Here is a 17,182-nt window from a genome sequence, read left to right as displayed (position 1 = left end):
TGCTTTTTGTTTTTCCAATCCAGAATGTTTTCTCGGCATGGATGTTCAAGCCGACGTCGTCCTCCTGGTTGACGGTTCCTACAGCATCGGCCTGGCTAACTTTGCTAAAGTAAGAGCTTTCTTGGAGGTGCTGGTGAACTCATTTGACATTGGGCCAAATAAGGTCCAGATCAGCTTGGTCCAGTACAGCAGGGACCCCCACACAGAGTTCTACCTGAACACTCACCATGACCTGAGCGCTGTGGTCAGGGCTGTAAGGTCTTTCCCGTACCGTGGCGGCTCCACCAACACCGGCAGAGCCATGGCCTATGTGAGAGAGAAGATCTTTCAGGCCAACAGAGGGGCGCGCCCCAACGTTCCCCGTGTCACCATCCTCATCACTGATGGGAAGTCATCTGACGCCTTCCAGGAGCCAGCCACCAAGCTGAGGAATTCTGATGTGGAGATCTTCGCGGTGGGCGTTAAAGACGCTGTACGAACCGAGCTGGAGGCCATCGCCAATAAGCCTGCAGAGACCCATGTGTACACTGTAGAGGACTTTGATGCCTTCCAGAGAATTTCCAAAGAACTCACGCAGTCCATCTGCCTGAGGATCGAGCAAGAACATCGCAACATCTACCAGAGACGTAAGTGATATTGCTTTAATCCTCTATGCTGATGACAGTGGGCTTTGTTCAACTTCTTTTGAGCAGTCTACTGTCGTTTTAGGGTTGGGTATAATTTAGATTTTATAAATTCTGTTTTTCTTCCTATTGATTCTGGTTTGTATCAAATTCTGGCTCGATTCTTGTCATATTGTTTGAGTCAGAAAAGAAACCAAATGATGCTAAAACCACCTTTCTTTTCAGCAAAATTAGGCTGCAATAATGTCATAATTAACAAGGTATTTTGTGGCTCTTTTTGATAAAAAGGTAATGAAAAATATAATTATTCTTTAGCTGTAAAGGGGGAAATTACAAATGACTTGGTTTGAATTGTTTCATTTCAATTCTGTACAAAGATTCTTTGTCATTATGTACTTTGTTCAATATGTTTTTATGCTTAGCAATAGCACCACTGATGCTGTAATGTTACTGTGTTGCTTCTGACTGTCATCAGTTCAGTCAGTTGCTGGTTTGAACAGTTTCATTCAGTTCAGTACATAACTCAGCAACCACCTGTCTCATATCACATCATGTTTATAGATTTAAATAAACTTTTAACCAGGAAGTAACATACTGTATATGACTGACAGTGAGGGAAGTCTCCAAAGCAAAGAGCTACAGATTGGCTCATTGACACTGATGATTCTGCACACTCAGTTCACCTCGAGGATTTGGTTTTAAAGATTTGTTCACATGCTGAACACCTATATTTAGCTGAATCTGGGGCATTATGACTACGGCTGGAGACATAAAGAATGCTGCACTACTATACCATGCTATAGGAAATGCTTTATATTCGATGAATTTCCTTCATTGCACGAAATTTAAGGCAGTTACACTTTGTTTGTTTCTCTACCGTCACACTGAGTGAGGCATGGAGTCTGCAGTCATACAGTATATTATCAAATGTTTGTACGGAGATTGGGAGCTGTTTTACCTGTGTTTATTCATTGTTCAGTAGTGGGAATAGTGCATGCTAAGTTGCATGCTATACTTAATACGCTAGCTTTGTTTAAACAGTGGCAAGTTATCTTAGAATGAACAAAAATGTGCCAGCCATGGAGCACCAAATTGTCATTATATTCTTTTAAGGTTGTTGTTAAAGCGGTACTACCAATGAGTTTAAAAATTCAAAAAAAGTTTGCTGAAGATTTAAAATGGCTTCGAGAACAACTCTTTGTCAAAACATGTAAATCATAGAAATCTCAATGTTGTTACCTATTTTTGCATAATGATGTCTCGCTAATTTTAAATAATTTCAAAATATGTTAATACTTTTGGTATTGCTGCTAGTGCAAACTACGGTTTCTTCAGCATAATGTCATCAAACATGGAGAGCTGAAACTACTTTTACATAGATACTTTTATTTATTTGTATATGTACTATGAACAAAATGATGAATGCTTTTCATCACTCTGTGGGCTCAGCAAATTAAGTTGAAGTAATTTTCTATTTAAGTACATGTTTAATGAGAACTACCAGAACTACCAACTATGATGATTTGGAACATTTGTAGTGATCAAACCAACATTTTAACAATGAATTACTGCGGCAGTCAGATGTAACTCTACCATCCTTTGTGGGAGACAATACAGAGTTGTACCAATAGTCATCCATATGCACACAATTATTTTTATATCACTTTTCTAAGCATGTCTATTTCAACCGAACCCTCCTATTTGCCGCAATGTGTTAAACACATGTCCACATTATGATCTTTCAAGGGCAGTGAGAGTCCCTGCATGTGGAAATATTAGAACTGGGTCAAATAGTGGTTGCAGAGATTTCTTAGCATTTGTTTAAACCTAGTTGAAGCACCAGATGACTCAGTTAATACCACATCAGTGACAATCCAGACTGTCAGGTGTGTTGTCCGTCACGTATCCGTAAACAAAACTTGACTTTGAAATGCATTCTTTGTACTGAAATCATTAGCCACCCCTGAACATCTGGTAGTCAAGTTTAAACAAGCAAGAAGAGTTACTCGCAAATGCTGTTTCACCCACTTAAAGCCAAATATGAATCACTCTGTTACTTTGCCAAAAGGAAATTCCAGGTCTGCCAGCGTATCAATGTGACTCACAGCAGCTTTGATTGCCGATTATATAATTCTTATATAATAATGACTTTATGTCAACAAAGAGAAGTGTACAGGAGCCCGAATGAGCAGCACAGTCACAGCTTCCATCCAACATATTGGCTCAAAGTGCTCCCACAGTGGGGCGTTTCACTGCAGCCTCCCTCCTGATGTTGTTTGAATGATGGAGCTGTCAGATGGGTTGTAGATTGTACATCTTTATTAAATGGCATGTAGGTCAGCCCTTCTACCCTCTGGATTCCTTCATTTGCTACTGTTTTTTAAAGGAAGTCTTGGTTGTTTTTTCTACAACAAAGATAAAGGCTCAGCTCAGTTACCATCATTGGTGATCTGTATTTTTCTACCATCTACCTTTAATGTTCTATGGTTAACACCCTGGGAATACAGTGTATGGCTTAAGAGATTTTTGGAAATGTGAATAGCAGAACTACTTTTCCACTAGACAGGCTAAGCTGATTGATGATGCAAGTCTCTTTAAAGTAATTTGTTCACTGTATGATGGTAAAAAAAACAACAACTGAAAGATAACTTGCAGACTTCAGTGAATAAATTAGTCAGGGTTGTGTTGGAAAACAACATCTTTAGCAGCTCGCTGTGGACCGTAACAACAGGACTCCTAAAGGGACCTTTTTAAGAGGACTGGGGACACCCCAAGAAATCACATCTGCAAGTGTTACCAAAGTAAAAATCAACATGGCAAAACACTCTAGGAGGTTTGAATTAGAGCTGTGAATTTGCACATTAAATGTATAGATAACCCTATAGGTAACCGTAATGTTTTTTAAAGGTCAAAATCTGACAATTTATGGATAAAATGATGATTGTGTTGGTTTCATTTTATTGAAGTGATATTGAGATGTTGAATATTTGTCCTTAACTGATGATGGTTTTGTCCTGTGGATTCCTGCTCAACCATATGTATCTCTAACATCACTGATGCTAAAAATCCCACAGTGACCTTTTGATGCTTAAACATCAATGGAATAGAAAGAAGTTATGGACGTTACTGTAGTATCTCCATAAATTAAGATGTGGTTCATCAGAGTTTTCTTGCCAACTAAACTAAATTCAACTCGAGTTAAAGTTAAAACATGATTCTACTGTATATACACAACAGCCAAGTTGTATCTGTGTCGAAGCATTATTAGATTCAATATGAATGTGACAGATTTTAAGAATTCAAAACTTTCTTTTAGATCAAAAGCATTCTTCCAAGTTTTCAGAGATTCCACATGACAGCGCATCTGCTTGTGTTTGATTAAAATCACCCTTTAACTTTGTTACCTTCCACTTTCTCCAGGACTGTCCCAGCCGAGGGCCCTGTCCTTCTCAGAGGTCGGCCCCAGAAGCTTCAGGGCCTCCTGGGAGATCGACGCCACCAACGTCGAGTCCTATTTGATTCAGTTCATGCCGGTAGATGACGACGCTGGCCATTATGTGTCTATGTCTGTGCCCGGGGACACACTCACCGCCCTCATCCCCCACCTCAGCCCACTCACCCGCTATGAAGTCAACATTTATGCTCAGTATGACAAAGTGGACAGCTTGCCTGTGACTGGCTATGAGACCACTTTAGAAGGTATTTATGTTCACTCAAGACATTTACCTATATTTTTTAAGTTGGTAAATGGGAGCAGTAATGCCCTAGCTGACTCACATTTGTTGCAGAACTTGGCCCCGTGCAGAACTTAAGAGTATCCGAAGAGACCACAGACAGCTTCAGAGCATCATGGCAGCCAGCTCCAGGAGCCGTCACTCGTTACCGGTTGACGTACGAACCTGTTGGGGATGAGAGCTCGAGACTGGAGACGACCACTGACGGCACAGAGACAACAATTGTGCTGCAGGAGCTTCAGCCTAAAACCACCTACCGTGTCACCGTCATTCCTGAATACCAGACTGGTTCCGGAGTGCCGCTCCAGACTGATGGTACCACCAAAGAAGGTGACTGTAGCTTTCAGACAACATATTAAACTGGAAATGTCCTCTCTCAGAGGACAGTTTGATCTCCATATATCTTCAGATCTTGGCTTATAATCATCAAATTTAAACTTTTTAAAAGTAATCCAGGTGATTGCTGTTTGTGGAGCAGTGTTGGATACCGTGAAACTTCAATTAATAGCCCAGGCTTTTATTTGCTTCAATCACTGAACTCAACCTGCCTATATTTGGGACAGGCGTCAATATAGAACAGGCATTTAAAGGTGGGGTAAGCGATTCTAATCCAATACACGTCTTTTTGTCAAATTCAGCTGATATCTCCTCACGGTCCACTAGCTGTCCGTTCAGTGTGTACGCTGAAAAAACTCCACGCAAACACTGTACACAGTGCTGGCTCTGTAAATGGGAAACAGAGTGTCTCGGATCGAGCCACACAACACTATTCCAGCCATGATTTGTGTGTCAGGTAACGTTAAATGACTTGCCCACGGACATTCAGCTTACTTTCTAGTTTGCCAAGATATGCTGTTGTTGTGATGTTAGCTATAACAGCAGGAAAGTTGTGAGTATCGCTCTCTGGAGCTCGTTTGCTGGCTCTGGGAAACCGTCTCGTCCTCTCTGGCTGTTAGCTTCACAGCAGAAACTGTAGGGACAGTTTGCTAACCAACAACCTAGCTAAGCTAACCCACAACCTAGCTAACGTTAGTTATATTACTTGCTGTGTCATTGTTCGCTCTATATCATGGTATTTGTCATGGTATTGTATTTCTCCAGAAACGCATACCCCACCTTTAATTCCTTTTCGCACAAAACTCAGCAAAGATGGGAAATACGGTAACTAATCGAGGAACGGACACATATTCGGACTTTATGACGGCTTCAAAGGTAGGAAGTCACCAAGTTTTATGGTAGTAACAGCAGTGTCCTAGAACATAGGATCACTTATCTTAGTAAGTTTACTGCAATTTACTTAGCAGTAAATTGCAGTAAATGGTATGACTTGCTAAGACATGTAGCAACATAAAGCTTATGTAGTGCCATAAGGCAGTAAGTAAAGAGTGTGAAAGCTGAGAAAACACACCCAAGGGTTTGAATGGTTAACAGATGATGATCAACAGATCACGAGTGTTTGAAGCTCCAATAGGTGGCGATTTTTTGTTCCAAAACAGATTTTGGGCCAGAAGTTGAGCTCTGAAGTCCAGAAATCTGAGTAGCTGGTTAAGTAATCGTTGAGTCACCAGTTCTGATCCACAACAGGTGCCTGCAGATGATCAATTGTACCTTTAAATCACAAAGATGTTGGATGATGAAAACATTCTGGGTCCAAGCTGTCTTTCCATCTATTTGCGTACTTTAAAGACCACAATGGAAATAAGTTCAGACTTTATTCTGCCATCCTCAGTGACTCTGTCTGTCCACAGTGTTTTTCTAAAAGTCGTCATCTGCCATTTGGCGTTTTCTTTAATTCCAAAATTGCCTGGGAGTGCCAGGAGTCACGCATTTTTGACCCCAGTGGAAAGTGAACTCCTAACCCTGCAGTGTTAGTACAACCTGCCACCCATCTAGCTCCTCGTCAGATCTGTCCTGCCTTACAGGGAAAGGAATGAAAAACAGACGGCAGCGCAGAAAGCTGGGAAATAGAAGTGGGCCAAGATACCAAGTACTAAAAGGTGATAAACAATGAACAAGGAAAGTTAACAACCCTGTAGACTCTGGACAGCGACGCTAAGAAACTTTCGTGATCTTTCGTAGTTTCTTGAAGGGAGAAACTTCCAGCGGGGGGCTGTTAGCTTTAACGCTTCTAGGGAGGGATTACGTATCTTCCGAAGGCATTTAAGATTTTCGACCTTGAGCCAAAAATGCTGAAAATAAACAAATTATATTCCTGTCTACCATGGCAACAGCATTTCTTACTGTGTCCGAGTGTACCGTTCCCCTCCTGGTTCTTCCAGCTCCTTCAGACGGTGCAGCTGCTTGTCGTCTGAGGTGAATTAAAAAAAATTTGGTTTATTTAATTAATTATTTTTGATGTTTATAAAAAGAGGCAGGATTAATCCCAGCTTGCACCTCTTTGACATGAAACACCCAGCTGGCTCTCAGATGGATTTATGTTTTTCTTTCCCCTGTATGGCTTACAATATTGTTCCCATTACAATGTTTACTGTGCCATGACTTTATCTCAAAACTATGAATTGATGCAGTGCCTTGAGGGTTTGCATGAGTTGCCCTTTTGCTTGCAGCCTTTTCCACCAAGTCCTGTGTTGGGTCAAAAGCACATAATACTTGGTTACAGCAGCCAGTGGGAATCACTTCACTCTGCTCTTTTTTTTTCAGTTTTTCTGACAACCATTTGGGAAAAAATACGTGTATTTCACTTAAAATCCGTGACATTTTCATCACTCAGTAGGAAAAATCACACGGTCCGGCAGATGCAACAATAAAACATTTCACAGTAATACTCAGCAGCAGGCGTTAACACCAGAGAGTTAAGCAGGGCACATGAGTCACCGCTTTATTTTAACAATTATTTTTCAAAGGGTAATTGTGTGAACATGCCCTACTTCACTTTCAAAGTCTCTTACACTAATTCACATCCTGGTAGCTGCCCAGTACAAACACAGCTTTCTACTGTACAGCTCAACTGGAGCAACTGGGAGTTCAGTGCCTTGGTCAAGGACACCGCAGACAGAGTGTTTCTTTTTGTCCAGACAAGGACATGATGCACAATTATTAGCACAAGCCTGCTTATCAACTGTTTCTCAACGGTTGGTCTGTGAATCACTAGTGGTCCGTGCAAGTATTGCAGGAATTTTTTTTTAAATAATTATGTGTAAATGTATTTTTGCTTATGAAAATCAGACATGCTAATTATTTCCATATTAAAATTATCATTATTAAGTTACATAAGGCTCTCAAATTCATTATTCAATACGAAGACCAACAAAGGTTACGGAAAGCAGCAGCTTCAGTCCTCCATCAGTGTTACACTAAATCTGTTAAGCCACAGTACTGCTGTGCGCTCAGAAGCGTTATGACACCGCTCACACTGCCCAATACACAAGCAAGATAATTACAGGTGTGAGTCAGAATTAAATAAACTTGACAAAGACACTTTGGGTCGTAGCTGGTGTAGACAGTTGTTAAAATTGAAGTACATCTGTTCTGTCATTCATATGTGATGGACAGGATCAGATGGACAACTGAAAAACACACGACTGAACAATCTGAATGCAGCTTTGTATGGTGGAGTCACAAATATACAGCTGGGCATGTCAGCAGCTCTCAGGGAACAGGTCCGAGAACCACTGCTACATGTACCTTTTTTTGTTTTAGATACACAGATCTTCAATAGTGTGTAACCGTAAATTATTTCACACCAATTTTAGGAATCAGTTATATTAAATAAGTCAAATATCTACGAAAAATACCAAACTTACTTGAGAATTTATTGCTTTTTCCTGGACAAATATAAGAAATTTGATAACATCATCTTAGCTCCCCAGAATGTGGGGTCGTGATCACAAGCCTTTGATTTCTTACTTTCTGTATTTCTCAAGAAAGCAACCTTGTCATGTCAAGATCAATAAATAACTGTAATGAACACAAGAAAACAAAAATTTTAATTTTCATCATCTATGTAGATTCTTGTTTGGTTGCTGGTTTCATTTTCTGACCTTGTTTCCCACCTTCTCAGCCAAGGGTTCCCCTCGTGACCTGAGGGTTTTCGATGAGACCACGTCCTCCATGAAGGTCTCCTGGGAGCCGGCACCGGGGAATGTGCTCCAGTACCGCGTGGCGTACAGACCCTCAGCCGGCGGCCCCAAGAAGGAAATGTCAGTGAAGGGCGACAACACGGCCACACTCCTGAAGAACCTGCAGCCGGACACCCAGTACGACATCTTCATCAGGGCACGATACCCGTCCGGCCTGGGTGACGCCTTGGAGGGACGAGGCACCACGCTAGAAGGTAAACCCCTTACTTTTTTGGTGGCAAAACCAAAACTTGTTGCTAAATGAGGCTAAAAAGCTCCATCCTTTGTGATTGCGCTCAGCAACAATTTCACTTCATTCAGAGTAATTTCATTCAGTATATAAAATATTGATTGATATTTTTGATATTAAGGTTTAAAGATTAAAATTTCCTTTTGTTGAGGAACAAAATAATAATAATTTTCTAAATTAAAATACAGCTCCCTGTAAAGTGCGAGTATGTATCCTGAACAACACAGTAACACTTGCCAACGCTTCCACTGACTTGATGATCTGCTGTATTTTCAGACATAATATTTTTAGTAATGCACTGTCTACAAGAGATACAGTGAATAAATACACATATCAAGATATCTTAATGTCTGTCTTCACAGCTAATATAGAGACAAAATAAACTCGTAACTTAAAGCTAGACATTATTTCTATGTCAGTTCTGGCACGCAGCTGTGACACTGATCCTCCCAGATTAAGTGATTACTCTTTTTCTATTATGACTGTGTGGCTCAGCAACCACAGCTAATGTTTGAGGTTTTATTGTAATTGCTGTGACTAAACCCTGGAAGACGACCAAATCATCAGAAGGGCTCTTAAAACAAACACGGCAAACGTTTATTACAAGTCCGTGCTTTCTTTTGCTCCAGAGCAAAATGTTAGAAGTGATCCTACTTTCAATACCCACAGGGGCTTCAAAGGTCAGGCTTATTGTTACTGGAGAGTAATAATAAACAGTCAGAACAAGAGCAGAGCGAGGTGGTGAGAAGGAAGAGGGGAAAGAGAGGAAGACGCCATCCAGGTTTCATACAGGTTTACTATTAGTGTTGTAGTCAAGACCCTGTTCCTCAAGGTCATCTTAAAGCTTAGCCCATAGATGTACAATAATGAAGTTTAGATGATTTTAGCCCTAAGATGCTTTTGGAAATGGGACTATAACATTACCACAACAGAGTTCAGCACATCAGGAACATAATGATCACATGTTCATACAGGTTTTAAACAAATCCCCAGTTTAACCGTGTTATTAGGAAGTGAAACTTATAGTGAGTGAACCCAAAAAGTTGGTTCTAATCCCTCTTTGAAGAGAGTTAAACCAAGAAGTCGACAATAGGGCTGCAACTAACGATTATTTACATTATCGATTGATCTGCTGATTATTTACTTGATTAATGGTTTAGTTAATCAAAAACTAAATATCAGAAAATAGTAAAAAATGCTCACTAAAATTTCCCAAAATGCAAGTTGACACATTGAGATTATTTGTTTGTCCGACCAACAGTCCAAAAGATATTTAGTATCTATCTATACTATCATATATGACGAAGAAAAGCAGTAAATACTCACATTTGAGAAGCTGCAACCAGAGAACTTTTGTCAACTTTTGTCGATTATCAACATTGTTCCCGATTCATTTCCTGGCGATCAACTAATTGAAATAATCAGACAACTTTTTCAGCTTAAGTTTAAGGCAAGCAGATTAGGTAATAATTTTAATGTGTTCAATGAAAAAATTATTCTCTTCTTTAGCTTACTCTTATTGATAATAGCTAGTTTTAGACAGGAAATGTGGGGGGAGAGAGGATGACATGCAACAAACAGCAAAAAGCTGCATTTCAACAGTGGACATTTTGCTTACATGGTGAAATTGAACATTTTTGCTATTGTGCTTATGATTGAAAATAATCTTGCACACGTATCCTATGATTGTATATCCCTACGTGTATTTTGTTGCAGATTTACGTACAGATGCAGATTAAAAAAACATTTGCTATAATCAAAATATCAAATTTATAGGACTGTATAATTAGTGGAGGTATCAGATGTTTTCTGGTGGGGGACCCTAGCGTTTAAGTCCTCACTTCGATTACAACTGGGGACCTTTGTTACATGTCATACTCCTCTCTCTTTCTCCATGTCTCCCGTCTGTATCTCAACTGTCGCTATCCAATAAAGACAAAATATCAATAAATGAATTGTTTTAAAAAAAAAAAAAGTTTATAAAAGAAACAGGTGAACCTTTGGAAATATCGCAACCAATCAGTGCTGATGCCATCACGCGGACCTGAACTTGTTACGATGGATGTAGTTAAGCAGTGTTTGCTCCCGGTGCATCTCGGACAGTGGAGCTGTAGCCTTGTGAGCCACATGTAGTAACAGCAACAGTGGACACAGCTGCCAGTCACTGCGCAGGCTGAGAGGTAAAGATAAGAAACAGCAAGACCGGACAGGAATGTAACTCAGCTGAGAGCAGGGCTGGAAGGTTAGGAGGAGCAGGGAAGACTGACTCATTCCTGTCTTCCTCTCTCTCTCTCTCTCACCTTCTGTCTTCGTCTTTCCCATCTCCCCTCCCATTTCTCTTTAATTCTGTTTTCTTTATTTCTTTATTTTTTGTGGCTCTCCCTGTGGCCTTCCCCTCTATTTCACTCTCTGTCTGTCTCACTTTGTCTCTTCGTGTTATTTTCTTTCCGTCTTCTTGTCTCTCTGTCTTTCTCTCTTTCCACCTTGTGAGGGCTTGCCTGGAATTTAATAGTTTTGTCCACAGTCTCTGTGTTTCGGCCTGCACAGCCTCCAGATGCCTCCCTGGCCACAGTGCCATGCAATCAACACAACCTTCATTGTTTTTTAATTCTTTCTTTCTCATGCTTCAGATTGTTTGGCTTGTACTGGCACAGCACGGTGCATTTGTTCCGCCGTGTTGCATTCACGGGCTGGTTCAGTGTGGGGACACTTGAAGTGCATTGGTAAGGCCCCCAGAGATCCCTGGTGTTGGCCCACATCGGAGGCAGCTGGCAGGAGGTTCCTCATTACCTTTGTTTCCCTTACATGAAGAGCTTAACCTGCTCAGTTCTGCAGTGGAAAACTCAGCTGCACTGATACTGTACCCACATTAAAACCAGTGAGCTCACTCTTTCTTATTGTAAAAACTCTTATTGTACAGTAAGAGCTCGTGTTACGCTTCGTCAGGGCCTCGTTTGTGCGCAAGAGATTTCTGTTTACGACCAAATGGGAGCTAAAATGGAAAACTCTTCATGCCAAAATCAGCAGGTTTGTGTATGTTTTCTGTGATATATCAGAGATAATTCAGGTTGTTGCCCAAACTACTGTATAAATGCTACAGAAAGACTTTGTTTTCAATCTTTCCTAATTTGTTCACAGTAGATCAGTACAGTAGATCCCAGGATAAAGTCAAATGACATTTGTATAAATGTGGTCCATCTTGCTCAGTTGTTTGGCATAAACCTGTCCACAGCTGATATATAAAGGCACTGTAGCTGCTTTTGGCTTTTTTCACCAAGTCCTTCACTTTTAACACTCATTTGAAAAGACCCCAAAACGTTGACATTAACCAGGACTTCCTGATGGTAGGACCAGTACAGCGTGACTATGGGATGGAAAACCTTTCAAAACTGTAGAGAAAAGGGAACATTTCAAGAATTACACAAGGAAAATGAGTGATGACAGTGCATCTTTGAAATTATACAATTAGTTTTTAATGGCTTCCACTGGAGCCTGAAGCCAAAAAACTCACTCAAACAAATGCGAAGGAAACGAAGAGTTGTAAAATTGGAATGATGAGGTGTCTCGAGGAGGTTTTCCAGACAAATTTTGTATCCGGTTTTTCATGTTCAAGAGCTTTATGTTGTCCTTTATGCTGATGTGAATTTTATTACCCAAGACTCCATTAAACTGAAACCTCATAACAATCACGTGGCTGTCAACCTTAAAACCAGTTTGTCTAGATAGAAAAGTTGACTTTTTGAACATCCAAAGCTTTGAAGCTTGAGTTAAGTTTTTTTTTCTTTAGCTGTAGTTGTTGGCGTGATCAGTCTTGGACCCCCGGCTTGTTTGAATCTGTCAAACCGACAATTCGTTTTTTGCAGTTTTCCCCTGTATTAGCTTTCCAGGCCTGCTTCAGGGAGTACAGGTGAGGTTGAGGTAAGTGTTAAGGCGAGGTTTGGACTTATTTTCCGAACATTTGATGAGCTCTTACTTTCCAGCTTGGACAGAAAGACGCAGATTTTGGCTACAAACGGGCTTCGCTCAATATTCCCATGGTGATTCTGGCTGACAACACGCTCCATCTCAGTTTCCAGTTTAGAATCGTGATGAAAGAGCGAACATAAAGTTTTGGCTGCATATCTTCAATTATCACATGAAGGTGATAAAGAAGGAAAAAATAACAAGAGTGTGTTAGGTTGCTGTACAGACTGGCTGTGAACAGATATTTCCCTTTGGTGCTACAGATTAATAAAAGTTTGGGAACCACTGATCTTGAAAATGTGCTGAAAGACTTAAGACATGTTTCCTTCATATCGAGTGAACAGACATAATGCCGTGAAGGGGGCGCTTTTATTCAAAGCACCAACGAGTAGAATCAGTGCGTTTTTAGCAAGGGCTGCCCTCGTGGGAATTGAACCCCATAATGATGGTTGGGTATCACTTGCGGTTGCAGTTATCCATGTGGTTCTGCTTCTCAGTCTGAATTCAATAGAGTTTTAGGGCCGCGATGTACAGTCTTTGCTCATAAATACTGAGGTATTTTATAGTACGAAGACTGGGGACTTGAGAAATGACAGAAGCTCAGCACGCCCAGAATTCATCACTGAACAGTTGTTTTCAGAAATCAATAACCGTAATTTAAAAGCATGTTTCTTAAAGGGGAACTCCACCAATTTTACACATCAAAGTCTGTGTCTCCAGAGGGAGCTGTGTGAAGTCTGATCGTCGGTCGGGGCTAAAGACTACAAGTTTGAAAATGAAACTAATCTGTTGGTGTGGAGTTAGAAAGAAGTGAGCTCACCAGACCTCTGCAGCTGCTCATCTCTGCTGCAGGCTACATTGTTATGCTACAAGCATAACTCCTGAACTGAACTGTCGGTGGTTCGAGTTGCATTGTGGGTAATGTAGGCGCCAGGTTTTGACAAGGAACAAGAATGTGTGGACTAAAAAGACGATATCTCTGGTTCTGCTGTATTGATTTTGATCCTTTTGTAAAACAAAGGAGTGCAGTGCTAAAGTGGCTTGAAGGCCGTTCCAATTCAGAACTGGTCGTTGATACCCAACCATACCTTGAAAGGTGTCAGTACACTTCAAACAAACTAGTTTGTTTGAACACGTCTAAAGGCAAAAGTGTTCTACCTGTTCTGAATGGCCACACTTGAAGGGGGGTGAAAAGCCTGCCATCATAGCCTCCTCCTGGCAGCTACCCTCTGACCTATGTATCTTTTGCGAGTCTTTGTAATTTTGACGTGATGAATCTTACAAATGGGAATAGCGGAAGTAGTAGCACACACCTGGCCAATCGCTGCGTAAAGTGGGCATGATTGTTGGATTGTCTGTTTCAGAGAGTTACAAAACTTGTAGGATGTAGCCCCCAGTCGCAACGGAGGTTCCAGACACTGTTAGTGGACGTTCAGACCGAAAACAACGCTGCATTAAAACAACACTAGGGGCTACGTTGGTGTGGGTAAAGACCTTGCAAGAGGGGGCAAAATGGAAAACCCAACTCTGGCAGTATTACTAGACCGGATTTCTCTTCTAATGTGGAGTAGCACCAACATCACTACTACAGTGATTTTTCTTTCCCACCATCTGGGCCACCCGTATGAAAACAGCAGTCACTCTCTGCACTTCAAGGTGCTTTAAATGGCTGACTGTAGATGGAACATGTTGAGTAGCCAAGTTTATACAAAGTAATAAGCCAAGAGACTTTCCACTGTGACTGCAAGGTTTCAACAGCAGGGAGTCCCAGACTGAGTCTCCTCCTCCAGCATTGTGTCAGAGAGCACGAGAGACGTAGCTGCTTAAGAGGCCGACATAAGAAATCTTTAAGAAAAGCGAACAGAAGGCTGACCTGTACTTCAATCATGTGCCCTTCAGGTGCTGAAGACGTCAGCAGATTTGAACTCAGAGGTGGAGCTGCATTTCAGGACATAATCTACTGAATCCAGTTCTTTGGATCTGCCAAAGGTTAAACTTAACCAGTCAGATAATTTCTGTCTCTAGGTAAATGTTTTATAACTCAGCTGTTGGTTTTGTACTTAATTCTAAACTATTTTGAGCCAGCTTTTAAGTTAATCCTAACCACATATCATGGTGATAGTGGAGAAACAGAATCAAAAATTGAACCCAAAACTTTCTGAAATTTGTTGACAAAACAATTCCACTACAAAGTCCATTTAGTAGATGCTCTGGAGCTTTCGATGTTTTCACACAATCTTCCTCAGCAGATAGAGTTTGCCCAGTTATCTTAAAAATGTACCACTTATAGACATGTTTAGCAGTTTTGTGCCAAATGGTTCTGGATGGAAGAACACAGTGTCAGAAAACATTTCCAGCATTGAAAACAGTGATAACTGATAACCTTTTGAAACACACACACAGAAAAATATTTTTTAAGGATTATACTTTTAAACTTAAGGCAATATTCTTCTCCTAAAATGGATGTATAGCATTTTGAAGATTTTTCTTGATTTTGAGTAAGCTGTTATGTAAACCCAAATTATATAATACGTTTGAATTTCAATAGATAGATAAATGGATGGATGGATAGATTAGGGAGACACGCAGAGCAGTGGAAACATCTTCAAAAGTGCATTAATTTTCCTGTGGTTTTGTTCAGATTTGCCTCGTGATGGGCTGTGGAAAAATAGGTCTGAGTGTGTTTGAGGTGGCGTCTGCAGAGCGCCAAATATTCCATACTCCATCTGATGGCTGTCTGTGGCTGTTATTTTCGAAAGCCTCCAGACTCGGCATCCAGCTTTGAGAGACAGCGCTCCTCGAAGCAGATAAAAAATGGCAGCAGCTCCCTGCTAATAATGGCTGCAGTGGCGTCTGCGTGGTGAAGACTGAGTGACGGCGACTGAGCAGCACATGTGAAATAACAGACAAAAATAAACTAATATATCTACATGAGTGAAGCAAAGTACAATCCATCCAGGAATAGAAGTTTAGCTTCACAGTAACATAAATTTGACGTGTTTTTCTTAGTCAGAAATACTTCAAATTAAAAGCCTGGTTAGAGTCGATCTGCATTTCACATCTTACTGTAAGCACTGAAAATTGAATAGAGCTGCTGCCGAAATGTATCTTATTAAATTCAGTATTTCATGATACGCTTGTCAACCTGTTTTAAAACTTAATTCACTAATAGTTATCCATAACAAACTGCTCATCCCTCTGTCTGGTCACATGTTTTGCACATTAAAAAAGATGATCAAAAGGACATTTCCTGTATCAGTTGGCAGAAGGAAAAATGAACTCAACAACATCCATTTTGTTTTTTAAATGGACTTTTTCAGCGCAGAGACACACACATTTTGACTTTCTGACTTTTCTTCAGTGTGCACAGAGACATTTATTTAAATTAAGTATCATGAATTTTGTTGTTTTGAAACAGTTTTATCTCTAAACTCTAAACATTTGGAGAGCTTAGTGTTAAAGTATTTCTGATTTTCCTTTTTTCCCTCTCTCTCAAGATCTGTATCAATTGGCAAACGCTAGAATGTGATTGATTTCATGCTCACTCTCTTGATTATATAGCTGGATCTGATGTTTTGTGATAATTATCGCATTGTGGAAACTTGGCTTCTTGGTCTTTCCAGCGCCTCCTCGGTATATGCTGTCACCTACTCTAAACTGAAGAAGGATTAAAATTTGATATCGACCATCCCTCCCTCCTCCTCCTCCTCTTCCATCATTCACAAATATTTCCAGTGTTCTGCTGTCTGTATAGGAAAGTGACCGTATGTCTGCTTGCAGCAACATGAGCCACTGTGGTGGTGGGAATTAGATTTGGTTTCAGTTGGTTAAACAAGTCTATAAGGGTTTTGGCTTCTGTGTGCTGCAGCCATCAGAAAGTTGGCTGAAAACACTTTAATTCTGTGCGGGCGTGTGAATGTTTGTATGTATGTAAGGACCAGTTTCAGAGTGAGCACATTTTTGTAAGGTGATGTCATTTAGGCAATGACTTCAACAAGTGTTGACTTTAGGGTTTATGTTTATGGGTTAAAGTTAGACATAAGGTTTAAGTTTAAGTTTGAGTAAGGGTTAAATTTGTGGTCAAAACCTCTCCTCCGATTTTTTGGCAGAAACAACAAGTTAGTCTGCACAAAGGGAATTATCTCTATGAGACAAACAAAAGGAATAGACTGGTGTCTTATAACTTGATGTTTTAAACAAGTCACAGTGGGATTGTAATAGTATTCCCTTTTCATTTTACCTGCTTTTACCACTGCAAAGAGAGGCGGCATTTTCTTTAAAGTGGTCACCATGTCTACAGGTGTCCAAGTTGGAGGGGAGACACGGGTCTAAAGTCTAAAGCCTGCAAAGTTCATTACACCTCAAAATACGAAAGCTTGGGATGGTACAAACAACATACTGAAGGTTATTCTTAGAGCCTTAACACTGGAGTTAAACATGTGAAGTACCTCCAGTGAGCTGGCACAAGAGGGAAGGTCATTGGGTCATTAAAACCAAAAGGGCTCATCCTCTGAGGAGCATACATGCAATCAG

General features: G+C 40.5%; 1 protein-coding gene across 8 annotated transcripts in view; it reads left to right on the top strand.

Moving 5' to 3' along the window:
• col12a1b (collagen, type XII, alpha 1b) overlaps positions 1-17,182 on the top strand; it is a 150,708-nt gene that overhangs the window by 16,555 nt on the left and 116,971 nt on the right. For 6 of the 8 annotated variants that reach the window (XM_044169248.1, XM_044169244.1, XM_044169246.1 and 3 more), the window contains exons 10-13: positions 24-626; positions 4,044-4,322; positions 4,412-4,687; positions 8,379-8,651. The exons of the other annotated variants lie outside the window; for them this stretch is intronic. In XM_044169248.1, the coding sequence (XP_044025183.1) occupies positions 24-626; positions 4,044-4,322; positions 4,412-4,687; positions 8,379-8,651 (1,431 nt within the window). The remainder of the gene's footprint in view (positions 1-23; positions 627-4,043; positions 4,323-4,411; positions 4,688-8,378; positions 8,652-17,182) is intronic. 8 annotated transcript variants of the gene reach the window in all.

The sequence above is a fragment of the Siniperca chuatsi genome, linkage group LG16, assembly GCF_020085105.1.
Source record: "Siniperca chuatsi isolate FFG_IHB_CAS linkage group LG16, ASM2008510v1, whole genome shotgun sequence".
Classification (NCBI taxonomy): Eukaryota; Metazoa; Chordata; class Actinopteri; order Centrarchiformes; family Sinipercidae; genus Siniperca; species Siniperca chuatsi.
This window is presented reverse-complemented; position numbering and strand designations above follow the sequence as displayed.